Below are 27,891 nucleotides of genomic sequence, written 5' to 3' on the forward strand. Positions count from 1 at the left end.
ATGCATGCAGTGAGTGGAGACGTTCCTGGGGCGAGGCTGCTAAAGATACATGCAGTGAGTGGAGATGTTCCCGGGTGGGGGGAGGATGCTAAAGTTGCATGCAGTGAGTGGAGATGTTTCCAGGTGGTAAGGTGCTAAAGATGCATGCAGTGAGTGGAGATGTTCCTGGGGCGAGGCTGCTAAAGATACATGCAGTGAGTGGAAATGTTCCCGGGTGGGGGGAGGATGCTAAAGATGCATGCAGCGAGTGGAGATGTTTCAAGATGGTAAGGTGCTAAAGATACATGCAGTGAGTGGAGATGTTCCTGGGGCGAGGCTGCTAAAGATACATGCAGTGAGTGGAAATGTTCCCGGGTGGGGGGAGGATGCTAAAGTTGCATGCAGTGAGTGGAGATGTTCCCAGATGGTAAGGTGCTAAAGATGCATGCAGTGAATGAAGATGTTCCCAGGTGGGAGGGTGCTAAAGATGCATCAGTGAGTGGAGATGTTCCCGGGGGGAGGGTGCTAAAGATGCATCAGTGAGTGGAGAAGTTTCCAGGTGGTAAGGTGCTAAAGATGCATGCAGCGAGTGGAGATGTTCCTGTGGCGAGGCTGCTAAAGATACATGCAGTGAGTGGAGATGTTCCCAGGTGGGAGGGTGCTAAAGATGCATGCAGTGAGTGGAGATGTTCCCAGGTGGGAGGGTGCTAAAGATGCAAGCAGTGAGTGGAGATGTTCCCAGGTGGGAGGGTGCTAAAGATGCATGCAGTGAGTGGAGATGTTCCCAGGTGGGAGGGTGCTAAAGTTGCATGCAGTGAGTGGAGATGTTTCCAGGTGGTAAGGTGATAAAGATGCATGCAGTGAGTGGAGATGTTCCTGGGGCGAGGCTGCTAAAGATACATGCAGTGAGTGGAAATGTTCCCGGGTGGGGGGAGGATGCTAAAGATGCATGCAGCGAGTGGAGATGTTTCCAGATGGTAAGGTGCTAAAGATACATGCAGTGAGTGGAGATGTTCCTGGGGCGAGGCTGCTAAAGATACATGCAGTGAGTGGAAATGTTCCCGGGTGGGGGGAGGATGCTAAAGTTGCATGCAGTGAGTGGAGATGTTCCCAGATGGTAAGGTGCTAAAGATGCATGCAGTGAATGAAGATGTTCCCAGGTGGGAGGGTGCTAAAGATGCATCAGTGAGTGGAGATGTTCCCGGGGGGAGGGTGCTAAAGATACATGCAGTGAGTGGAAATGTTCCCGGGTGGGGGGAGGATGCTAAAGTTGCATGCAGTGAGTGGAGATGTTCCCAGATGGTAAGGTGCTAAAGATGCATGCAGTGAATGAAGATGTTCCCAGGTGGGAGGGTGCTAAAGATGCATCAGTGAGTGGAGATGTTCCCGGGGGGAGGGTGCTAAAGATGCATCAGTGAGTGGAGATGTTTCCAGGTGGTAAGGTGCTAAAGATGCATGCAGCGAGTGGAGATGTTCCTGTGGCGAGGCTGCTAAAGATACATGCAGTGAGTGGAGATGTTCCCAGGTGGGAGGGTGCTAAAGATGCATGCAGTGAGTGGAGATGTTCCCAGGTGGGAGGGTGCTAAAGATGCAAGCAGTGAGTGGAGATGTTCCCAGGTGGGAGTGTGCTAAAGATGCATGCAGTGAGTGGAGATGTTCCCAGGTGGGAGGGTGCTAAAGTTGCATGCAGTGAGTGGAGATGTTTCCAGGTGGTAAGGTGATAAAGATGCATGCAGTGAGTGGAGATGTTCCTGGGGCGAGGGTGCTAAAGATACATGCAGTGAGTGGAAATGTTCCCGGGTGGGGGGAGGATGCTAAAGATGCATGCAGCGAGTGGAGATGTTTCCAGATGGTAAGGTGCTAAAGATACATGCAGTGAGTGGAGATGTTCCTGGGGCGAGGCTGCTAAAGATACATGCAGTGAGTGGAAATGTTCCCGGGTGGGGGGAGGATGCTAAAGTTGCATGCAGTGAGTGGAGATGTTCCCAGATGGTAAGGTGCTAAAGATGCATGCAGTGAATGAAGATGTTCCCAGGTGGGAGGGTGCTAAAGATGCATCAGTGAGTGGAGATGTTCCCTGGGGGAGGGTGCTAAAGATGCATCAGTGAGTGGAGAAGTTTCCAGGTGGTAAGGTGCTAAAGATGCATGCAGCGAGTGGAGATGTTCCTGTGGCGAGGCTGCTAAAGATACATGCAGTGAGTGGAGATGTTCCCAGGTGGGGGGAGGATGCTAAAGTTGCATGCAGTGAGTGGAGATGTTTCCAGGTGGTAAGGTGCTAAAGATGCATGCAGCAAGTGGAGATGTTCCTGGGGCGAGGCTGCTAAAGATGCATGCAGCAAGTGGAGATGTTCCTGGGGCGCTGCTAAAGATACATGCAGTGAGTGGAGATGTTCCCAGGTGGGAGGGTGCTAAAGATGCATGCAGTGAGTGGAGATGTTCCCAGGTGGGAGGGTGCTAAAGATGCAAGCAGTGAGTGGAGATGTTCCCGGGTGGGGGGGGGAGGATGCTAAAAATGCATGCAGTGAGTGAAGATGTTCCTGGGGGAAGGGTGCTAAAGATGCATGCAGTGAGTGGAGATGTTTCCAGGTGGGAGGGTGCTAAAGATGCATGCAGTGAGTGGAGATGTTCCCAGGTGGGAGGGTGCTAAAGAAGCAAGCAGTGAGTGAAGATGTTCCTGGGGGAGGGTGCTAAAGATGCATGCAGCGAGTGGAGATATTTCTAGATGGGAGGATGCTAAAGATTTATGCAGCAAGTGGAGATGTTCCTGGGGCGAGGGTGCTAAAGATAGATGCAGTGAGTGGAGATGTTCCCGGGTGGGGGGGGGAGGATGCTAAAAATGCATGCAGTGAGTGAAGATGTTCCTGGGGGAAGGGTGCTAAAGATTTATGCAGCGAGTGGAGATGTTCCTGGGAGGAGGGTGCTAAAGATGCATGCAGTGAGTAAAGATGTTCCTGGGGGTGAGGTGCTAAAGCTGTATGCAGTGAGTGGAGATTCTTCCAGGTGGTAACGTGCTAAAAATCCATGCAGTGAGTGCAGATGTTCCCTGGGGGAGGGTGCTAAAGATGCATGCAGTGAGTGGAGATGTTTCCTGGGGGAAGGTGCTAAAGATGCATGCAGTGAGTGCAGATGTTCCCTGGGGGAGGGTGCTAAAGATGCATGCAGTGAGTGGAGATGTTTCCAGGTGGGAGGGTGCTAAAGATTTATGCAGTGAGTGAAGATGTTCCTGGGGGGGAGGTGCTAAAGCTGTATGCAGTGAGTGGAGATTCTTCCAGGTGGTAACGTGCTAAAAATCCATGCAGTGAGTGCAGATGTTCCCTGGGGGAGGGTGCTAAAGATGCATGCAGTGAGTGGAGATGTTTCCTGGGGGAAGGTGCTAAAGATGCATGCAGTGAGTGCAGATGTTCCCGGGGGGAGGGTGCTAAAGATGCATGCAGTGAGTGCAGATGTTCCCGGGGGGAGGGTGCTAAAGATGCATGCAGCGAGTGGAGATGTTTCCAGATGGGAGGGTGCTAAAGATTTATGCAGCGAGTGGCGATGTTCCTGGGAGGAGGGTGCTAAAGATGCAATCATCCTAGTGAAGTTTCAAAGGGTAAATAATCGTTCCCTATTTACCCGTTCCACCCCACTCGTAACTTATAAATCCCAATCCTATGCCCTTCTCTGCCTTCTCTTCCTCCACAAGTCTGCCTATAGAATATACTGAGAGAACTCAGAGATTTACATTTAAAATGTGTTTCATAGAGCAAGCTTTGCAATTTGAGATTTTGGCAAATGTAAGAGAAAGAATAAATAAGAGATCGGGGAAGACAGGAGACAATGGGATCAGGAGCACAAACAGAGTAAGGGGAAAGGGAAGAGAGGAGCAATCTTTCATCTGTACAGACAGATTGCAGATCTGTATCTGAGAAACTCCACATTCTGACTGGTAATGATTTAATGCAAACAAATAAAGCGAAAGTAAGAGAGAGAGAGATTCTTCTACCTCCAAAGCTTCTGGTCAGTTTCTTCAATTGCTGAGGGTATCTCAGTGGGAAATCCAATCTCAGGTCAGTAGAAACAGCCTCTGGTTTTGGAAACTCTGGAGGCTGACACCTATAGGTAAGAGAGTCACTGGGATTATTCTGGGAGATGTTCAACCCCAGGGGATAGAGATGGAGCAGATGGGATCATCCCGATGATGCCCTGGTCTTGAACCCTGTGAGCTAGAATGGGAGAGGAAGTGGAGGGAGGGGTGTACTATTCAGAACAGCTCCTCCACTGAGGTTGCTGGAACAGCCACCCCCCCTGCTGCTTACAAAAGCCGGCTGCAGCAATTCTAGTTGTGGCATTCATTGATAAGAGTTAAAGAGAGTAGGAGTGTTTATCTGGAGTTGTTCCCCTGTTTGGGTTCTGGGTTACACAGCCTAAGCCATTACCCAAGTGGGAAGGGGATCAGGGCCTGCCTTGGTGCTGGTTCTACAAGAACAAAAGACTTTGCCATACTGGGTCAGACCAAAGGTCCATCAAGTATCTGGCAGGATCCCAAAGGGTATTTATTTATTTATTTATTTATTTATTTATTTATTTATTTGCAATTTTTTGTATACCGACATTCGTTCGGGGAACATCACATCGGTTTCCATATAACATAAGGTAGCCAACTGGGCTTTACAATGAACTGATAGGCGAACTGGGTATCAGGGAAGGTGGGGGGAAGAAAACAAAGGTACACTGTACAAATTAACAAGCGATATAGTATGGATAGATATATACAATGAGGACATTATATACAGGTGAATTATTTACAGAAAGCATCTGGGGGGGGGGGGGCGTTATGAGGGGGGAGGAGAGGTTGAGATTTTGGCAAATGTAAGAGATTCCAAGCTGCTCATCCCAGTGAGAAGGGGATTCCTACAGCTCCACCTTAATAATGGTTTATGGACTTTTCCTCCAGGAATTTGTCCAAACCAAATCCCACTTCTCCCTCCAGTTCACCTATCAATAAGATCCTTTGTTACCCCACTATCCCCTCCAAACTCTATCACCAAAAAATACAAATTTCCAACCACATAGAAAAGATGAGAAAGTAACTTGTACCTGCTCAGGGTGTCCTTCACATCCTAGAGGAGAAATGAGACAGAGATTATTTCTAGCTCCACCCTACAGATCATGAGCAGCCGTTATACACAAAGATATTCAACACTCAGCTCTGTGCAATCATAAACCTGTTTATAGAGCAAAGAAACTCCATGCAATGAAAGAGGATCCTCCTTCCTCCTTCTCACAGGCAGGGAGCAGTTTGATGAGGAGCAGGCATTGGGAGCTCCTAAACAGAGCGGCCTGAGAAGGAACAGGAGAGAGGCTGGGACTGAGGGGTTTTCTTATGAGAGCTCCCTTGGAAGATGTAAGGAGAGAGGCTGGGACTGAAGGGTTTTCTTATGAGAGCTCCCTTGGAAGATGTAAGAAGAGAGGCTGGGATTGAGGGGTTGTCTTATGAGAGCTCCCTTGGAAGATGTAAGAAGAGAGGCTGGGATTGAGGGGTTTTCTTATGAGAGCTCCCTTGGAAGATGTAAGAAGAGAGGCTGGGATTGAGGGGTTTTCTTATGAGAGCTCCCTTGGAAGATGTAAGAAGAGAGTCGGGGACTGAGGGGTTTTCTTATGAGAGCTCCCTTGGAAGATGCAAGGAGAGGGCTGGGACTGAGAGGTTTTCTTATGAGATCTCCCCTGGAAGATGTAAGGAGAGGCTGGGACTGAGGGGTTTTCTTATGAGAGCTCCCATGGAAGATGTAAGGAGAGAGTCCGGGACTCAGGGGTTTTCTTATGAGAGCTACCCTGGAAGATGTAAGGAGAGGCTGGGACTGAGGGGTTTTCTTATGAGATCTCCCCTGGAAGATGTAAGAAGAGAGGCTGGGACTGAGGGGTTTCTTATGAGATCTCCCCTGGAAGATGTAAGAAGAGAGGCTGGGACTGAGGGGTTTTCTTATGAGAGCTCCCCTGGAAGATGTAAGAAGAGAGGCTGGGACTGAGGGGTTTCTTATGAGAGCTCCCTTGGAAGATGTAAGAAGAGAGTCGGGGACTGAGGGGTTTTCCTATGAGATCTCCCCTGGAAGATGTTAGAAGAGAGGCTGGGACTGAGGGGTTTCTTATGAGAGCTCCCCTGGAAGATGTAAGGAGAGAGTCCGGGACTGAGGGGTTTCTTATGAGAGCTCCCCTGGAAGATGTAAGAAGAGAGGCTGGGACTGAGGGGTTTTCTTATGAAAGCTTCCATGGAAGATGTAAGAAGAGAGGCTGGGACTGAGGGGTTTTCTTATGAGAGCTCCCATGGAAGATGTAAGGAGAGAGTCCGGGACTCAGGGGTTTTCTTATGAGAGCTATCCTGGAAGATGTAAGGAGAGGCTGGGACTGAGGGGTTTTCTTATGAGAGCTCCCCTGGAAGATGTAAGAAGAGAGGCTGGGACTGAGGGGTTTCTTATGAGAGCTCCCCTGGAAGATGTAAGGAGAGGCTGATTTTCAAATACAGCCATTTTCGTTCTCTTGCTAATGAACGTTTGAACATTGAAACAGATACTGAACGTAGTTATAATACAGAACATGAGTATATCACAAAATAATCATGTAACCAATGCATAAATCGTATGATTTTGAGTGGTTCATTGCTGACATACCCATCTTAGATAAAGAAGATACTGCTATAAATTTCTAGATCTAAAAATCCATGTAACACGTAATTGAGCTATAATTGTCTATGGAACAAGTGATTTCTGTGATCTAAATCCTCTTTTCTTCCCCCTCCCATCCTTCCCTTCTCATCTTTTGTGTAGGCGCATTCTGAGGTGTAGGTGTTGTACCTACAGTCTGCCGTTGAAGTGCTGAACGTTGGGCCCCAGAAGGGTAAAATTTCATAGAGTATAGAGATTAAAGTGATGTGGGATGTGTAGGGAAAAAAGAAAAAGATTAAGTGTGGTCTATATACCCAGTGTGTTCCATCTCTGTCATTTATCTTTGCAGACTTCTTTAGACTGTGATAAACTGACTATCCCCATTAACACTGCGCAGGGTTGTATGTAAAAGCACATAATTTCAAAAAGATCTTACAAGGCAAATGATACTAGGCACTATATAGCCTAATAAGCATTATAAAAGTGGTGAGCATAAATGAAGTAAGCGTAAAGCATCTTGGGAAACTCAAGGCCGTATATACCCGTTCGTGTGTTGTGGGGTCTCCACCGAACACCTTTCATGTTGTAGGTGGGGCGATATATTTGCAGAAGGCCGCCCACGTGTTCCGGTGTAATTCACTTTTTTCTGTGAGAAGCATTTTGCGCTGTCACAGATTCTGAGAGAATTTAATGCGAGCATTTTTTGGAACCAGAGTTCGTATTCTGGTTTGCGATCTGTCAACCATTTAGATAAGATAACATTTTGGCCCATCATTCCTGCTTTATGAAGAAATATTGTGTCTGCCGGTGAAAGCATTTGTTGCTTCCATCGGTGCTAGACGGCTTCACCCCGTTTGCCTCACCTTGTTCACGGCTCCTCCCGTGTACCTTGTGTGATAAATAGAAATTAGTGTTGCTAACACAGTAATAAAAATGCTTGAAAAGCTCTATGCTGCTAACAGGTAACCTGATCAGAAACACTATAAATAGGGTGGGAGAGATACTGACAGCTAAGCTAGTTTTATATTTTGTGTTTGGTTGCAATACAGAAATAAAAGATAGAAGCAAATAGTAAGAATTGTATATAGAAGCTACTAGAATTTAAACAGAGATCAATTTGAGTGTCTGATCCTAATGAGAGAGGAGCTTAACTTGTGACAGGTGGTGAAGTAGCCAGCAGGCTAGCCTGGAAATCAATAAACTGCTGTATTCAGTGACCTTATATGGAAAACCCTTTTTTTTTTTTTTAAATATATAAAAATCCCCCTTGAGAAACAACGGCCAACGGCTGGTGAGATAAGCAGACCCAAGCAATGACCCACTGTCTCGCTTAAGCGAGACAGTTGATTTCTGCAGAAACTGATAAGATGTACTCGTAAGAAAAGTAATGTTGTAAATATCCCTCTGTACCCTGTGGTAGTATTGTGATACCCCCACCTTTTTCCTTTATTTGATGTGTATCTAGCTTACCAAAAGAAAAGAGCGAACTTGCAAGGCTTGAAAAAGGGAAGTAACTCTTAGGTGATTAATACTGCCATCTAGTGGTGTTAAGGTATATGTGCAACCCCACACAAATAACAGCAAAGCTAAAGCATCCCCTCTCCTCTACCCCTCCCCTCCCTGTTTCCAGAAAGTACCAAGATTTCCCAACCCCTCTCCCTTCCAATTAAAATACTTGTAAATCATAAGCCTATCAACTAATAGCAGAAGAAACCCCAAGGCTAAAACCCGGAACAAGAGGGGTATAAGAAGACCTCCTGTTTCCTGGCTTTCTCATGCCTTCTCAGTCAGCATACTCAAATGTTGGCTCTGTATGTGCACCCATATCATGATATGCAATAAAAACTGCTTTTGCCGACAAATTTGTAAGTTCGCTGTAATCTTTCCCGCAAGGGAAAAGTGTTGTTTTTACTTTCATCCACAACACTTGGGAAAATGGCTACCGCCGCGTCTACAAGTCGCCCTCTCCTGCGTCCCCGGAACGGCTATGGTGCTGCCTCCCGCCATGCTCCTCCCAAGGACCTACTAGGGTGTGCGCGCGCAACCCACGTCTTTATTCCAGCATTGGTGCGAACCTCAGGGGCGTTCCCCTCTACTGACGTCACACCATCCGCGTATATAGCCTATACTATTTTGCTAGCTCGTTGAGTTAGCAACAGATTGGTCTCGACCGGTCTAAGCTACTCTGCCGCTTCCGTGCTGCCGATGGAAGCTCTCTCTCTACCCTTCGGGGTAATTGCTAACCTGGGTACCCGTTCCTCGGGGGCTCTCTGCTTTATTTCAGGTGCCTTTCAGGGTTCAGGTACTCGCTCCTTGAGGGCCTGCTCTCCCTGCCTCGGTGCCTGTACCATCTTCTTCAACCTGGTGGAATCGCATACTTACAGCAACCATCTAGTGAGTAAACTAACTTTCAGTCTGTCTCATCCACAGCACTGCCTTGTTGGGAAACCTACACCGGAATTCCCCAATACCAACGGGGTGAGAAGGGTCCCCTCTGCCGAGGGTCCTGAGACTGCTATATCCAGACTTCCTCACTACTGCCACCTCTGGTGGTTTAGTTTAAGCTGTTTAATAAAAGAACTAACTCTGTGTTTGTGCGTCTGCGTTTAGCCCAGTACTGTGGCGCCTCACGAGGCTCCTCCCCGTGGGTGTGGTCATCTGCCACAGTACCCAAGAATCCACCCAAACACCGCTTAACCATAACAGTGTTGAATTCGAGTTAGAATTTACAATGGTCCCAAAAAGCCATAAATTGGGATTATTGGGTAATTTGGTGTGTAAAAGTTGTTCACATTGTTTCTGTATTTTCCCCCAAAACAATCTTATGATAGGGCATTCCCAGGAAACTGTGATAAAATGTTCCGTCAGTTATTTTACATTTGGGACATAGCTTGGAGATTGTTATTCTCATCTGTGCTTCACGAAGTGGTGGAATATATATTTGCCACAGAAATTTATAATAGGATTCTTTCAACATGATATTGTCATTTAATGTGTAGAGGTTGCTGAATAGATTTTTTAAATCAGTGAGTGAAAGGCGAAATGGAGGCCTTTTGATCCATTTTAAGTAAAGGGTTTCAAGACATTTTGTTTTGTAATCATTCCTCAGGTAGATATAGATGGGCATTGGATCTTCTCCTCGTGTAGGATTTCCCTAATCTGTTTAACACAAGTGTTGTCTTGCAACTGTGTGGTTCTGCTGCATATAAAGTGTTGAACTTGCAGGAAAGCAAAATATTCCGATGGTGAGTGTTGCGCCAGTCGGTCGCAGATGGCTGCACCCTCTGTTGCTCACCTTTCTCCTGCCTGGTTCAGTTCCATTGGGCAAGATGGCTGCCTTCGCTTCCACACGCTGACCTCTCCGGCGTCCCCAGACCGGCATGGGCGATTGCGTTCACCTAGGGCATGCGCGCAGCCCCTTCCTTTATGTGCGTCATGGCGGGAACTTCGGGGGCGTCCCCTCCGCATGACGTTACGGACTCCGGATATTTAAACCCCCTTTGCTATACCAGCTACGAGTTAGCAAGGAATCCTTCCTGCTGATCTCTGCCTGTTTCCAGATGTCTCCGCTCTGTGTACTCTCGCTCCAACAACTTAGATACCCGCTCCTCGGGGGCTTTGCCTCACTCCTACTTACCCTTCGGGGTTATCAGCTTCCAGCAAGGACGACTTAGGTACCCGCTCCTCGGGGGCCTTGCCTCGCTCCTACCTACCCTTCGGGTTACCAGCTTCCTGCAAGGACACCTAAGGTACCCGCTCCTCAGGGAACTTGCTCTGACCCGGACATCTGTTTCTCGGGGGTTCCTCTCTACAGCAACTTCCTGCCTCAGAGTGAGTACTCCTGCTCTTGGTCTGTCTCTGTTTTGTCTCATCTCTTCCGAAGTAGATTATCAGCCTACCCCGCATCACGGACCACTACTGGATCTACCCTCACTGGCATATCATCTGCATCTGGGTTCTCGGCCTACCCCGCTCTGCGGACTAAAAAAGATATAGTTGCGATGGAGAAGATACAGAGAAGGGCAACCAAAATGATAAAGGGAAGGAACAGCTCCCCTAGGAGGAAAGACTGAAGAGATTAGGGCTGTTCAGCTTGGAGAAGAGACGGCTGAGGGGGGATATGATAGAGGTCTTTAAGATCATGAGAGGTCTTGAACAAGTAGATGTGAATCAGTTATTTACACTTTTGAATAATAGAAGGACTAGGGGGCACTCCATGAAGTTAGCATGTGGCACATTTGAAACTAATCGGAGAAAGTTCTTTTTTACTCAATGCACAATTAAACTCCTGAATTTGTTGCCAGAGGATGTGGTTAGTGCAGTTAGTATAGCTGTGTTTAAAAAAGGATTGGATAAGTTCTTGGAGGAGAAGTCCATTACCTGCTATTAATTAAGTTGTTAATTATGTTGACTTAGATAACCACCGCTATTACTAGCAACGGTAACATGGAATAGACTTAGTTTTTGGGTACTTGCCAGGTTCTTATGGCCTGGATTGGCCACTGTTGGAAACAGGATGCTGGGCTTGATGGACCCCTGGTCTGACCCAGTATGGCATGTTCTTATGTTCTTACCAACAGGGGCCCTGAAATTGATGGTTGTTGAAACAGATACGAATGGGAAAATAAGTGTGGGAGCTTGCTGAGCAGACTGGATGGGCCAATTGGTCTTTTTCTGCCATCATTTCTGTTTCTATGTTTCTATAATGTGTTTCAGCATGCCTTATGTATCACTAGGTGATATTCAAAGGGAAATGATTATTTTAGGTTTTTTTATATTGTAAGTGAATTCCAGCAGCCCTCATGGCAGATCGGTAACTTTCTTACAGGTCAATCCTGTAAAGTGCGTCCGCGGTTTCCCCGCTCCTAACCCGCTTTCTGTGAGAAATATGCGCTTGCCAGCAAGCCATTTCATCAGGGTTTAAACACTATCTTCCCTTCTCCCTGGCCTTGCCTGAATAAAAGCATCACTTGTGCTTAAGCCTCTCTGCCTAGGAAAGGATACCTGACATCATGTATTTCTCTGGCTTGTGCTTAGCCCTGAATTCCTGGGGGAGGGGCTGGGTGTTCCCTAGTCAGAGGCAGAACAAAGTCAGGAGGTATAGATTTCAGCAGCCAATGAAATGATCCGTGCACACCCCCTGAGCCAAAGCCAATAGTGTAGGGACTCGTCTGTTGCTATGGGAAAGTAGCCAATCATGTAATGACACATCATCTGCCTTTGTATGAATGTACAATAAAAGGAAGAGCCTCGTGAGGGCTCACCCCTTCCCTTCTCTTCCTGCCTGCGATGAAAGCTGCCTCAAGTGTCTTCCTTGCCTCCATATTCAACATCTGGTGAGCCCGACAGTGATGATAAACTCCATGCTTATTTCAGCTGGTCAAAGCTAAGGTACAACAGATTTGCAATCGTAATAATTTAAAAAAAAAAAAAAAAAGTACTTCTTAGTAATTTTTAAAGTATTTCTCAGCAAGTTTGTTCCCCACACTCGTGAGCATGGGCAATGATTTGACTGTACAGCAGAGGCTACATGCCAGGGAGCTGCAGCAAATCATCAATAATCTTTATTTCATCACCAGAAGAAAAATAGCGCAAGTCAGCCTGGGGGACTTAGAAAAATTAATAAGTGAAATAGCTTGCCATTGCCCTTGGTATTCCATGGAGGCGGGAACTCTAAATACCCAGGAATGGATTTCAATCGGCAATTGTCTTCATACGGCTCCCAGAGCTCCCATAAAGCAAAGATTAATCTGGCAAAAATGTACAGAGGCCATCGAACACATAGAAAAAAAAAGTTTAAAGACAGCAGTTTCAAACCATGTGCTTTTAGAAGCAGGCAGACTCAATCAGAATACCCTTCCCCCATCTTATGCTCAGTCTCCCTCAGAGACAGCAAATTCTTTGTATCAGCTCTCCATACCCACACCCAAGCCCATTCACACCTTCCCCATTTCTTTAGAAAAGCAACCCTTGAGAACAATAGAGCCACAACCTGGCCTGGGTGGGGCGATTAGCATTGAATTTCAGCAGAAAGAAAACTTTACAGAAGAAGAATTATTAGAAGGACTTCAAGCCTTCCCCATCACAGAAAAGAACCATGAACAAAGGGGGACAGAAAATGAAATAGAACATCTGGGGACACACACTCACATGGCTCCTGTGGCTTCCTCTGCGTCCACCTCAGAGAAAAGGCCCCAGGAAACTGAAAACACTGAGGTCAGAAAAACTAGCCTTCCTCCATCTTGCCTGCAACCCCCTTCCCCCACCAACCACTCCCTGTACCCCCATTTGCCATTGCCTGAGACAGTCATTAATTCTGCATCATCAATTTGTCCAGGTAAATTACCATCTCAAACCACTGCTCCCGGTAACAATTTATGTGCCGTGGTCAGCATGGGATTTCATCTAGAACATGGAAATCTCACAAGAGAGGAATTATTGAAAGGGATTCAAGCCTCTCCTATTACAAAAGGGATTAAAGAGCTGGGTGTGGCAGCAATAGAGTTGAGTGCCATGAGCAGTGACTATGCCCCCAGGTCTTCAAAGAAATCAGCGTATAAGACCTTGGGCCAGGCAGCTGCACTCCTGCGTTACAAGCAAAGAAAATATCAATATGAAAAAAAGGATTTAATTAGACTCCTGCGTTACAAGCAAAGAAAATATCACTATGAAAAAAAAAAAATGGTTTCTCTTAACAAACAGTACTGATTTGGAAAAAAATGGTTTCTATTAGTCTTTGAATTCAGTTACAAAAAATCTGCATACTTTGAGAGTATTTCCCCCACAAAGTGTATGCATAGCCTTATGTTAAAACTGTACTGAAATTTGAATATACTGTATAAATTACATGTGAAAGTTTCCCTTTTGCAAAGTTTATTTGGCTCACATTTAAAATGACTCCATTTCTCTGAGATTTAAGTTTAAAGCAATTGCTTGAATTGCCAGAGCACAGATTCTTATTGCAATTTTCCCTATAGGAGAAAAATAGTATGTCTGCAAGGAATCAGCAAGTCCTTGCCAAGCCATTGTCTGTGGTCGATGTTATCTAAATTGTTAAACAAAGCTATCTTTCAGTTCCTATTGACTGAAGGATTAATTCCTTGGGTGCAGTTCTTTTCTTTTGAGAAACACTGCTCCTCCCCCCCTTTACTGTAACTCTTGCTTGCCACTCATGGGGGAGGGAGGGAGAACTTTTGAAAAGAAAAAAAAAACTGGACTTAGTCCTGCAGTTTCTCTCTCTAGCTTCTATATGTTATAACTCAGCATTCCTGTACTAGCCCTTCCTCTCAATCTGTCTTTAATCTTTTAATACTTTCAAACTTTAGCGTGCAGCAGACAGAGCAGAGCGAACAGCGTGTTTAATTTCCTATTCTAATAATTATAAGAAGAAATTCTATTCTGATATTCCACATTGAAAGTAAGCTCAGAGTATTATTGATTGCAACCTGGAACAATAGTTGCAATCTATAAAGTAATGATGGGGTCTCCACTAGGAGGCGCTATGTTATTCTACAAGTTATATTATATTATTGTTTTAATAATTCTGTTGTATAATAGTTTTTATTTTTCAGTTTTTATTTTTCAGTTTTATTTTCTTTTTCACAAATTTATACAGAATTCTGAACCTTAAAATTTTTACTGATAGAGGTTGCTACATCTAAAGCAATCCCTCCCAAGCCTTTTCTTGCAAATCCAAATTTATTTTATTAAATTGAATGATAGAATTGATTCTCCAAGGTTAAAAAAGTAAGAATTTCACTTTAATTCTTACCTTAGTAATTTTTTGCTGTATGCCAGTTTTTAATATTTTCCAGATTTACAGCCTTCCTGCCATGAGGAGATGTGAAGGTGAACACTTTGCAGTTTATTTTAACATTTTTCTAACACCTTTTGACTTTTGATTTTTGATCCTTGATCTAATTTTGTTTTTGATAACTTTTTAATAAGATTTTTAGCTTAAATTATGTGTTATCTTTTGTCTGTCTTGATGCCAAGAAGACTATGAATGAATATTTGCAGAATGGATGAATATGTATCAGTTTTGTGTAAATGAATATTTGCAGGACATATGAATATGTGTCAGTCTTGTGTAACATATGTTTAATGTAATGTCTAATATACTTGTCATTTGTGATTACTGCAAATGACTTTTCCTTTAAATGATTAATTTACACTTATTGCTATTTTACTGAATGAAAATTGATCACTGCATAAAAACTTTCTTGATAATGGGGCTACCCTCTGTCCTGAAAACTGATAATGGCTCTATTTACTGCAGCCATTCCTTTACATGAATTTTGTCAATAATTGAACATTAAATATGTATTTGGCATCCCCTACAACACCACAGGGCAAGCCATTGTGGAGAGAGCCAATCATACCCTTAAGAGCTCTTGAAAACAAAAACAAAAAGGAGGGATAATTGCCCCTGGACTTCCCCCTAAGAAGGACTGGCTAAACAAGAACAAAGTATTGTTTTAAATCACTTTAAATCATCCAAACATATCAAATTTAAGACCACAGCCATGAGTAATCATTATGGGACTAGGGTTAGTCACCCACAGCCATCAGTTTTGTATAGAATATTTAATGTCTGGTACGGTCCCGTTCCCTTAAAATGGGGAACGAGGATATGTTTCTCTGCTTGCTTCCACAGGTATATCAAGCCGTGGAAAGATGGAAAGGTGTCCAGGTCTACAGGACCCGATCCCCAACTTCTCCCTGAGCCTCCACAGCCCTCAGAAGGACAGAGACCGGATTCCTTGCAAAAAGCAGCACCACATGACCTGGGGACAGATCAAGGCCCTATCCAACCAATCTGCACAACTCTTAGAACAACAAGGCCTTGAGAAAACTCCAGAGAACTTATTAGCCACTTTTTCTTGCCTGAATGCCAACTCATTAACAATTGTGTTCTGCATCCTCCTCCTTTGCCTTATTTCTCCAGCTATGGCGATTTCAGAACAAGGACTCTGACAGAACAACATGTACATTCTCGATGCACAGAACTTTTCACACCTGTTGAATCGAACAGACTGTTGGATCTGCGCACACATGCCAACCCAAGCCCGCGGAGAACGACTGATGCATGCTGTACCATTTAACCTTACAGTATGGACTAATTATCCTTTACAGAGAGGTTTTCATTAACTCTCCAGTTAATAATACCATACTACACATTGGTAGCTGTATTCAAGAGACTGCCGCTCTTTGTTGGGACTATGATACAGGGGATGGGAAGGGAATTCAGGTGGGAAATGTCCATATTGTAACTGAACTTTTGCATTAATCACTGAACACTTACATAATTATACCACATATATGTATGCAATTGGCAGATTTCAGGATGTGCAGTGGGAGACCCAAGCAGGTACAGAAAGTATAGAGGGGATGAGGGATTTACCTTTTGTAGTTATATAGCCCAAATGATAACCAATGACATGCCCACTAATCTGTTAGGAAACATATGGATGTTATGTGGGCGTAGAGCATATATGTACATTTCCCCAAGATGGAAAGACAGATGCACTTTAGGCTACATCCTCCCCTCATACTATGCAGTCAAAAATTTACCCAAAGCAAGGCTCTGTAACAAAAGGGAGGCGATAAATAATCCCATAGAAAAGTATACAGAAACTCAGATAGCTAGAAGCCTGTTTCCCCCAATGGGGACAGCTATGAATTACAGAGACTTACACATCCTAGCTAACTGGACGACTGCCATATTTAATCAGACAGTCCATGCATTAAAACTACTTACAACAAAAGTCTCTCAGATTAGAGAAGTAGTATTACAGAACAGCTATACCTTAGAAACCATTTTAGCCTTAAAGGGTGGTGTTTGTGCATTAATTGGATCTCATTGCTGTGTGTACATATCAGTTTATAAAGCAAACCTCACACATACCATAGAGCAGATAGAAACCATGGTTGCTGATGCACCATTTTCAGACAGAATACCAACTTCTCCATGGGATTGGCTATGGTCCTGGCTCCCTGCTATTTCTGGTCTCAAAGGGGTGATTTCTATTATAATGACCATAATTATCTTAATTATTTGCCTGTGATGCTGTATTCAGTGCATACCCAACCTCATATCCATACTGAAACCTTGCTCTCAGCCCGGATACAAAGATGTCTTGTAAGATGCCTAATAGGGAATCATGAGCCCTGCAGCGTTGGCACACCACCTGCACCAGCTCTGGGTGATATGGAGATTCAGGAGCTCATCGGCAGCTGGCACACCACGTCGAATTAGCTTTCTTCTCTCCATAATCCCCCTTCCCCTATTTCCAGCCCATACCAAGACATAACAGATTTCAGTAAGGGTCTAAAGCTTTATTGAGCTACCTAAACAAAAACAGAAAGGGTGAGATGTGGGAAATATGCGCTTGCCAGCAAGCCATTTCATCAGGGTTTAAACACTATCTTCCCTTCTCCCTGGCCTTGCCTGAATAAAAGCATCACTTGTGCTTAAGCCTCTCTGCCTAGGAAAGGATACCTGACATCATGTATTTCTCTGGCTTGTGCTTAGCCCTGAATTCCTGGGGGAGGGGCTGGGTGTTCCCTAGTCAGAGGCAGAACAAAGTCAGGAGGTATAGATTTCAGCAGCCAATGAAATGATCCGTGCACACCCCCTGAGCCAAAGCCAATAGTGTAGGGACTCGTCTGTTGCTATGGGAAAGTAGCCAATCATGTAATGACACATCATCTGCCTTTGTATGAATGTACAATAAAAGGAAGAGCCTCGTGAGGGCTCACCCCTTCCCTTCTCTTCCTGCCTGCGATGAAAGCTGTCTCAAGTGTGTTCCTTGCCTCCATACTCTACAGCTTTCTACTCACTTTCCGGCCGCGTTAGCCCTTCCTGTGATCCCCAATCCCCTTGAACCTACTCTTACTGCGTCCTTAAATCCCCGGGTAACCCCTTCCGCACGCGGCATGTATGTTGCATGTAAACGATCGAATTAGCTATTCCCTACCATCCAGTAACGCGCGCCCCGACTATCGCTATCTTTCCCTGCCGTTTTGCCGAGCGTTTAACCTGCTAACTTACCGCCTACCCTGACCCCTGCGGTAGAGGCAGGGGTCAGGGTAGGCGGCAAACTTTCCCCCAGCCCCCGCTCACCTGCCCTGGCCGCGTCCATGGGTGCCGGTCTCCGGGGCAGCCCCAGTCCTCTCCCCTCCTCCCGAAGCAAAAAAAAAAAAAGCGAAAAAAAAAGTTGCAAGAGAGAGGGGAGAGAGGACGGGCAATCCTACGCTCAGGATTGCCCGTCCTCCCTGCCCTCCTCCCGAGGCAGGCGCGAAAAGCAGCCTTGCTCCGGGAGGAGGGGAGAGAGGACGGGCAGTGTAAAGCGACGAAGCGACTTACTTTTTTTGCAGCCCCCCCTCCGGAGACGGACATCGGTGAGGACGACCGCGGCTCCCCTGCCTCCAGCTGCCGCAGCTGCGGTCGTCCTCGCCGATGTCCGTCTCCGGAGGGGGGGCTGCAAAAAAACGTAAGTCGCTTCGTCGCTTGGTAGTCTGGGCAGCTGCCTGCATTTCTTAGCTCCTGCCTCCGTCCGACTCGGAGTACTGACTCGCTTTGATGCTATTGGTTGGAGCTGGGAAGCCACATGGGCAGGGAGGGATCAGCAGATTCTGGTGCTCTTCCCGTGCAGTGTACTGCCAGTCCTCTCTCCCCTCCTCCCGGAGCAAGGCTGCTTTTCGCGCCTTGCCTCGGGAGGAGGGCAGGGAGGACTGGCAATCCCGAGCATAGGATTGCCCGTCCTCTCTTCCCTCTCTCTCTTGCAACTTTTTATTTTTTTATTTTTTTCGCTTTTGTTGCTTCGGGAGGAGGGGAGAGAGGGCTGACAATCCCGAGCGTCGGAGAACCGTCCACTTCCTGGTACCTGTCATTTGAAATGACATTTGAAATGACAGATACCAGCGTGTCCGTGAAGCGTTACTGTATAGGCGCTGTATAGCGCTCTATACAGTAAAATGGGTTGCGCGGGCCTAACGCTTCACGGACGCTTCTTGGACGCAGCTTGCATTTGCAAGCTATTTACATACAGGATCGAGCGGTAGGTGAGCTGCACTGTGCGTGCGGCAACCGCAGGTGCGCCGGGCACTAACGCAGCTCTTCCTACCGCTCGTTACTGGATTGACCTGTTAGAAATCTCTCTGAGCTGTCACCTTCAGTAACTCTGCGGCTGGCCGCTGAATCTTCTCCTCTATCTCGGAGATCAGGAGCTTGATGGAGGAGCTTTGCCCTTCTAGCCGAGTCAGATTTTCCACGAATCTCTGCAGAATCTTATTCTCTTCCTCCTCCAGGCTGGAGAGAAGGATCTGCTTCTCCTCAGCCAGAAACTGCTGTATCTCCTCAAAGTCAGACTCAACCTTCTGTTTCTTGATCTCTGTCTGGCTCTGGATGGAACAAAGAGATGGAAATCTCAGTAACACGGCCCTGGTTTAGGTGCACAGAGCTCTGGATGCAGCTCCTGCAGTGAACAAGGAATCTCTGCTGTTCCCAGAGCCCTCCTGAGCTTTGTGTCACCAGAGGATCCACCACCAGAAACTGTCACAGCTCTCAGGACTCAATCAAAAGCTACAAATATCAAATGCTTACATAAAAGGAAAGTTATCTCTCACTTCACACGTATTTAAGGGGTAAATGTACATCCTGTAGTGCAACTGGTTAAAAAGCATCAGGGCCGAGGTATTCCCTGGCCTGTAAGGGAGAGAGCAGAAATGATTCCCAATCTGCCTGTTTTCAGCTAATAAATAAGCACCAGAAATACTCCCAGGCCCTCTGTAACAAGGCAGGTTGGATCCTAGGATTCTCTGACTGATCTGGTTCAGGGCATTGATGAGACACAGACACCCACCATGAACTCCTCAGCTTTCCTCTTCTCACTGGATTTAAGCTTCAGAAGATCTTCCAGCTCCTTTCTCAGAGGCTCCAAGTGCATTTGGATTTTATTCTGTGAACAATAAATTTCAATATTATTTTTAAGACGTCTTCGTGTGTGGATTATTACTGGAGAGTAGAATGTCTCCATTGTTTATTGTTGTAATATTATTTTTAAGAACAGAACTGGTGAGATAATATCACCAGTTTAGATAATCTTTAAAAAGCAGATTGATTTATGAATATATTTCAAATACAGGTCAGTGCACAGTAGCCAGGGCTGAAGTCTGAACAAAAGGTGTTACTGCTCACTAGTTTCCATCCTGTGCTAATTCATCCGCTTTTTGTGAGATTTTAGAGGTAAAAGGGTCAATAATGGGTGAAAATGCAAAGGTATGTGTATAACTTCAAACATGCACTAAACATCCTGATTTCCAGGCACAAGATGTGTGCATCAAGTGAGAGGAATATCAGGTTCTGTAACAAAATAGATGTGTGATGAGGGCCTTGGCCCATCACTAATATTTTCCCCAAAAGTATATTTTTCTAAGCTAGGAACAATAGGAGAATTGGTTTGGAAATTCTCCCATTGCTTCAACCCCACCTTTTTTTTTGGGGGGAGGGGGGTTTAGGACCTGGGAGCATGGCCAGTGGGTCAGAGGGTTAGGTGTGGCTGAAGAAGCCGGGAGGAAGGAATCAGGGATCCCTCCCAGGATCTGAACCGAGAGAAGGAGGAGCTGCAGATCACCCCTCGATCTCAGAGCAGAGAGGACAGAGAAGGAAAGCTGTTTTCAGATTCAACCACAGTCTCAATGAAGAAAATAGGAAAAAGCATAAGCATTGTCAAGTTAAGTGTAAAACATTGATAAGTCAGGCAAAGAGAGAATTTGAAATGAAGTTGGACGTAGAGGAAAAAACTCGTAAAAACTTTTTAAAATATATCCAAAGCAAGAAACCTGTGAGGGAGTCGATTGGACCGTTAGATGATTGAGGGGTGAAAGGGGCTCTTAGGGAAGATAAGGCCATTGCAGAAAGACTACATTACTTCTTTGCTTCCGTGTTTGCTAATGAGGATGCTGGGGAGATACCAGTTCGAGATGGTTTTCAAGGGTGATGAGTCAGATGATCTGAACCATATCACTGTGAACTTGGAAGATGTAGTAGGCCAGATTGACAAACTAAAGAGTAGTAAATCACCTGGACTACTCTGGTATGCATCCCAGGGATATGAAGGAGCTAAAAAATGAAATTTCTGATCTATTAGTTAAAATTTGTAACTTATCATTAAAATCATCCATTGTACCTGAAGACTGGAGGGTGGCCAATGTAACCCCAATATTTAAAGAGAGCTCCAGGGGCGATCCGGGAAACTATAGACCAGTGAGCCTGACTTCAGTGCCAGAAAAAATAGTGGAAACTATTCTAAAGATCAAAATCACAGAGCATATAGAAAGACATGGTTCAATTGAACACAATCAAAATGGATTTACCCAAGGGAAGTCTTGCCTCACAAATCTGCTTCATTTTTTTGAAGGGGTTAATAAACATGTGGATAAAGGTGAACCGGTAGATGTAGTGTATTTGGATTTTCAGAAGGCATTTGAAAAAGTCCCTCATGAGATGCTTCTAAGAAAACTAAAAAGTCATAGGATAGGAGGCAATGTCCTTTTGTGGATTACAAACTGGTTAAAAGACAGGAAACAGAGAGTAGGATTAAATGGACAATTTTCTCAATGGAAAAAGGTAAACAGTGGAGTGCCTCAGGGATCTGTACTTGGACCGGTGCTTTTCAATATATTTATAAATGATCTGGAAAGGAATACGATAAATGAGGTCATCAAATTTGCAATTGATACAAAATTATGCAGAGTAGTTAAATCATATGTGGATTGTGATAAATTGCAAGAGGACCTTGCGAGACTGGAACATTGGGCATCCAAATGGCAGATGAAATTTAATGTGGACAAGTGCAAGGTGTTGCATATAGGGAAAAATAACCCTTGCTGTAGTTACACGATGTTACGTTCCACATGAGGAGCTACCACCCAGGAAAAAGATCTAGGCATCAGAGTGGATAATACTTTGAAATCATCAGCTCAGTGTGCTGCAGCAGTCAAAAAAGCAAACAGAATGTTATCAATTATTAGGAAGGAAATGGTTAACAAAATGGAAAATATCATAATGCCTCTATAATCGTTTCATGGTGAGACCGCACCTTGAATACTGTGTACATTTCTGGTCGTCGCATCTCAAAAAAGATATAGTTGCGATGGAGAAGGTGCAGAGAAGGGCGACCGAAATGATAAAGGGGATGGATCAGCTCCCCTATGAGGAAAGGCTGAAGAGGTTAGGGCTGTTCAGCTTGGAGAAGAGATGGCTGAGGGGGGATATGATAGAGGTCTTTAAGATCATGAGAGGTCTTGAACTAGAAGATGTGAATCAGTTATTTACACTTTCGGATAATAGAAGGACTAGGGGGCGCTCCATGAAGTTAGCAAGTAGCACATTTAAATTTCTCTGGAATTTGTTGCCAGAGGATGTGGTTAATGCAGTTAGTGTAGCTGGGTTTAAAAAAAGGATTGGATAACTTCTTGGAGGAGAAGTCCATTAATGGCTATTAATCAAGTTTACTTAGGGAATAGTCACTGCTATTAATTGCATCAGTAGCATGGGATCTTCTTAGTATTTGGGTACTTGCCAGGTTCTTGTGGCCTGGTTTGGCCTCTGTTGGAAACAGGATGCTGGGCTTGATGGACCCTTGATCTGACCCAGCATGGCAATTTCTTATGTTCTTATGAAGTGTGTTGATTTTTGGAGATTTAAGGACTTCTTGGTCTGAAGGGAAAGGTTGGGTCCTGTCTCCCTGAGGATTGGGATTGGATATCTTTTACCCCAAGCCAGCAGACAGCGAGGGGTGAGAGGGACTCAGAGACATCTGAAGAGAGAACCGAGAGCCTCAGAGTTGGATAACTGGATTACAGTTTAAGGAGCTGGGAAGTTTGGAACCCATTTTTTATATTTTTGGATTGGGAATATTTTTCCCACAGGTTGGCAGACGCTGGAAGCCACACTCTGGTTGTCACATCCCATGGATGAGGATGAAGGAGTAAGAGATAGGAGAGTGAGGAGAAGGTTCACCATGGACAAGGAAACCCTGTTTTATTTTTGTAATCTCCTGTCGGCTGAGTCTCACTGGTTGAGTTTTATATCCTGCCGATCCTACTCAGACTGTTTCCTTACTCCCTATTTTATTTATTTATTTATTTATTTAAGGCCTTTATATACCGACTTTCTTGATACAGATCAAATCAACTCGGTTTACATCAAACGAAGCAGAACTATAACCAACCATACAACAAGAGACAATTTGAAGGAGCATAAAAGTTACATTCTAACAAGGTTGCCTTAACTGGGAGAAGGAAAAAAAGAGGGGGAGAACAAAGATAAATTACTATATACAATAAATTACTATATACAATGTCGTATGGGAGGGAGGAAGAGGCAGAATCTCGTGATGACTTTTGAGCATGATTAGTGTTTGATTATTTACATAAGCGATATGATAATTCTAGGTCAGGCTGTTGGGCTATTGGCAGGGAAGGCTTGGCAGAATAGCCATGTCTTTAGTTTCTTTTAAAAGTTAGTAGACAGGTTTCCTGCCTGAGGTCCGGGGGTATAGCGTTCCAGATGGAGGGTCCTGCGGTAGAGAATGTCCTGTCTCTGATGTTTGCGTGTTGTACAAATTTGATTGGGGGAACATGTAAGAATCCCTTGTAGGCATCTCTTAAGGGTCTGGTCGTCGAGTGCAGTTTGAGAGGGTGTAAAAGATCAACAGGAGTCTGATAGTGAATATTTTTGTGGATAATTGTCAGTGATTTGTGAAGGATCCTGAAGTTTACAAGGAGCCTATCCGGACAATACTGCACCTTGGGGAGATGTTCTACCTACAGTGTGAGCTGTAAGTAAGCCAGAGAGTGATTGCAACCAGAGCCCCAGAAAATAATTCCTCCTCCCCGTCTGACTCTAAACTGGACCCGTAGCAACCCTAGATAAGGATAAAGCACCAGACGGGAAACTGCTGCATAAATATGTAAATGTGATAATAAATGTGAGAATAAAGAATATGTAAATGTGATAATAATTTATGTGAGAATAAAGAATATGTAAATGTGATAATATGTAAATGTGATAATATGTAAATGTGATAATAATAATATGTAATTGTGAATATGTAAATGTGATAATAAAGATACTGATACACACCTCTTATTCCTGCCATAGCCTCCTGTATGGGGATCAGGGTGTGAGATCTGTGACCCCGGGACACACTGTGATAATAAAGATACTGACACACACCTCTTATTCCTTCCATAGCCTCCTGTATGGGAGGCTATGGAAGGAATAAGATATGGAATAAGATATGGAAGGGTGTGAGATCTGTGACCCCGGGAGTGGTGCCGAGAGATTGGAGAAGAGCGGTGGTGGTCCCGCTTCACAAGAGTGGGAACAGGGAGGAGGCTGGCAACTACAGACCGGTTAGCCTCACTTCGGTGGTGGGAAAAGTAATGGAGTCTCTGCTGAAAGAGAGAATAGTGAACTATCTACAGTCAGGAGAATTGATGGACCAGAGGCAACATGGATTCACCAGGGGAAGATCCTGTCAGACAAATCTGATTGACTTTTTTGACTGGGTAACCAAGGAATTGGATCAAGGAAGAGCGCTCGATGTCATATACTTGGACTTCAGCAAAGCTTTTGATACGGTTCCGCACAGGAGACTGGTGAATAAAACGAGAAGCTTAGGAGTGAGTGCCGAGGTGGTGACCTGGATTGCAAATTGGTTGACGGACAGAAGACAATGTGTGATGGTAAATTCCATGTAAACCGCCTCCCCGGCGATAGTTATTTCTGTTAAATGTGAACCGGAGTGATATGTATTGTATACAGGAACTTCCGGTATATAAAAACCAAAAATAAATAAATAAATAAATAAATAAATGGAACCTTCTCTGAAGAGAGAGCGGTTTTAAGTGGTGTACCGCAAGGATCGGTGTTGGGACCGGTCCTGTTCAATATCTTTGTGAGCGACATTGCGGACGGGATAGAAGGTAAGGTTTGTCTTTTTGCAGATGACACTAAGATCTGCAACAGAGTGGACACGCCGGAAGGAGTGGAGAGAATGAGACGGGATCTAAGGAAACTGGAAGAGTGGTCGAAGATATGGCAGCTGAGATTCAATGCCAAGAAGTGCAAAATCATGCATATGGGGAGTGGAAATCCGAATGAACTGTATTCGATGGGGGGGGAAAGGCTGATGTGCACGGAGCAGGAGAGGGACCTTGGGGTGATAGTGTCTAATGATATGAAGTCTGCGAAACAATGCGACAAGGCGATAGCAAAAGCCAGAAGAATGCTGGGCTGCATAGAGAGAGGAATATCGAGTAAGAAAAGGGAAGTGATTATTCCCTTGTACAGGTCCTTGGTGAGGCCTCACCTGGAGTACTGTGTTCAGTTCTGGAGACCGTATCTACAAAAAGACAAAGACAAGATGGAGGCGGTACAGAGAAGGGCGACCAGGAAGGTGGAGGATCTTCATCGGATGACGTACGAGGAGAGATTGAAGAATCTAAATATGTACACCCTGGAGGAAAGGAGGAGCAGAGGTGATATGAACAGAGCAGAGCAGAGCAGAGCAGAGGTGAACCTAGCATCTCAACCTTCAAGAAAAGACTCAAGACGTGGTTGTTCACGCAAGCCTTTCCTAACTCCAATATCATTTAACTCCCTTCAATCATCATGCTTCACTAGTTATAGCATTAATAACCACCTCTTACAATGTTATCATTTACATATATAATTATCTGATCTTCTTTTTCCTTCTTAATCCAAGTTATTGTTTCCCTGTTACATGTAACTGCTTTTCTGCACTATTGTTCAAATTGTAAAGTTTATTATATTGTGCACCCCTGTTCCTTGTGAACCAGCATGATGGGACTTCTGTCTTGAATGTTGGTATATAAAAAAACTTAAATAAATAAATAAAATAAATATGATACAGACTTTCAGATACTTGAAAGGTTTTAATGATCCAAAGGCAACGACAAACCTTTACCATAAGAAAAAAATCAGCAGAACCAGGGGTCACGATTTGAAGCTCCAGGGAGGAAGATTCAGAACCAATGTCAGGAAGTATTTCTTCACGGAGAGGGTGGTGGATGCCTGGAATGCCCTTCCGGAGGAAGTGGTGAAGACCAGAACTGTGAAGGACTTCAAAGGGGCGTGGGATAAACACTGTGGATCCATAAAGTCAAGAGGCCGCCAATGAAGAGTAGGTGACTCGCCAGAATGATGGCTACTGCCTGGAGACAATACCCTTATTCAATAAACATACACATGGTTACTGTGACTCCAACATCACTCTAAGCTTCAACAGCAAGAGGAAATGTGGAAAAAAGGATTTGCACTCACAAAGACGGGAGTAGCTGGCTTGTTACGGCGGTTACTACCCCAAACCAAATATCCAAATTACTACCTCCACCTTCCTCTATTCCTGATGCCTTTCAACTAGCTTGATCACTCCATTCTTATACTTCACTTTCAATGCATATCCAGCATAGTTCTCTGCTTCAACGGCAGGGGAGAAGAAAAACTGTTACTTCACACATCCAGCAGAGCTCTCTGCTTCAACGGCAGGGGAGAAGAAAAAAGGGTTCGCACTCACAAAACGGGGAGTAGCTGGCTTGTTACGGCGGTTACTACCCCAAACCAAATGTACCTGATACTTCACTCTCGACGCATATCCAGCATGGCTCTCTGCTTCAACGGCATGGGAGAAAGACTGATACATCACAAATTTCCAGCATAGCTCTCTGCTTCAACGGCAGGGGAAAAGAAAAACTGATACTTCACGCATATCCAGCATAACTTCAACGGCAGGGGAGAAGAAAAAAGGATTCCCACTCACAAAGCGGGGAGTAGCTGGCTTGTTACGGCGGTTACTACCCCAAACCAAATGTGCCTGATACTTCACTTTCGATGCATATCCAGCATAGCTCTCTGCTTCAACGGCAGGGGAGAAGAAAAAAACTGATACTTCACGCATATCCAGCATAGCTCCCGGCTTCAACGGCAGGGGAGAAGATAAACAACCAATAAGGGCTGTATAACATAATCTGGGTAAAAACAAATAAGCATGGGTGTAGCTTGCTTATTGCGGCGGTTACTACCCCTACTACCTCTAACTAATCAAGCTAGATATTTCACTTGGATGCAGCTCCAGCTCCATCACCGCTCTCTACATTTATGGTGGGGGTGGAAGGGAAATAGAACCAAGAGCTAAGAGAAACAGATAAGTATGAGAGAAAAAATGAGTGAAGCTTGCTGGGCAGACTGGATGGGCCATTTGGTCTTCTTCTGCCGTCATTTCTATGTTTCATTTCATTTCTATGTATGGGGATCACGGTGTGAGATCTGTGACCCCGGGACACACTGTGATAATAAAGATACTGACACTCACCTTGTATTCCTGCACAGCCTCCTGTATGGGGATCACAGTGTGAGATCTGTGACCCCGGGACACACTGTGATAATAAAGATACTGACACTCACCTTGTATTCCTGCACAGCCTCCTCTATGGGGGTCACAGTGTGAGATCTGTGGTCCCTGGACTCTCTACAAATAACACAGATTGGTCTCTGCTCCTCTTCACAGAACAGCTTCAGCTTCTCCTCATGCTCCTCACACAGATGCTCCCCTTTCTGTCTTACTGAGCACTGAGAAAGCTTTTTTGCTATTTCTGTCACACTTGCCAGCTGCCTGTTAGTCCTGAGGTTCTTCCTCTTTGAGGTTTTCCTGCACTGGGGACAGGGGAAGTTTGTGTCTCTCCCCTCCCAGGTCCAAGTGATACAGGAGCGACAGAAGTTGTGTCCACATTCAGTGATCACCGGATCTGTATAATAATCCAAACAGATGGGACAAGTCGCTTCACCTCGCAGACTCTCAGCGGGATTTTCAGCAGCCATGCCTCTTGCAGGAGAGAAAAGCAAGGTTGTGGGTTTCAGTTTCCTGTGCTGACCTGGGATTTCTTTGAAATTCAGGGCGTGGCTCTCTGGGACAGGAGGTTTTCAGGTTTCTGCAAAGCAGCCCTATTTGGGAGACAGGGTCGCCCACTCCATCGTGAAGAAAATCTCCCAATCCACTGTGAAAAATGTCCAACTTGAGTAAAAAACTTAGCTAAAACCACAGTGTGAACACTGAACGGGGAAGGAAAGGTTCTTACAATGATTCTACCTTCATAACCTTTGCAGTGAGAGAAATATATTCAGGGTCTCTCACCTGGTGCTGGAAGCTGCGTCTTTAGTGGGTGATGTGGAAGGAATTCATGG

General features: G+C 45.0%; 1 protein-coding gene across 1 annotated transcript in view; it reads right to left on the reverse strand.

Annotated features, from left to right (window-relative positions):
* The window catches only part of LOC115083409 (E3 ubiquitin-protein ligase TRIM39-like), a 39,474-nt gene extending 11,928 nt beyond the window's left edge, over window positions 1-27,546 (reverse strand). Inside the window, exons 1-5 of the mRNA XM_029587214.1 lie at window positions 27,115-27,546; window positions 19,484-19,579; window positions 18,792-19,022; window positions 5,056-5,078; window positions 3,962-4,071 (exon numbers count right to left, since the gene is read on the reverse strand). Of these exons, the coding sequence (XP_029443074.1) occupies window positions 3,962-4,071; window positions 5,056-5,078; window positions 18,792-19,022; window positions 19,484-19,579; window positions 27,115-27,528 (874 nt within the window). The 5' untranslated portion in view covers window positions 27,529-27,546. The remainder of the gene's footprint in view (window positions 1-3,961; window positions 4,072-5,055; window positions 5,079-18,791; window positions 19,023-19,483; window positions 19,580-27,114) is intronic.
* Between the last annotated feature and the right edge of the window lie 345 nt (window positions 27,547-27,891).

This window comes from Rhinatrema bivittatum, chromosome 2, assembly GCF_901001135.1.
Source record: "Rhinatrema bivittatum chromosome 2, aRhiBiv1.1, whole genome shotgun sequence".
Classification (NCBI taxonomy): Eukaryota; Metazoa; Chordata; class Amphibia; order Gymnophiona; family Rhinatrematidae; genus Rhinatrema; species Rhinatrema bivittatum.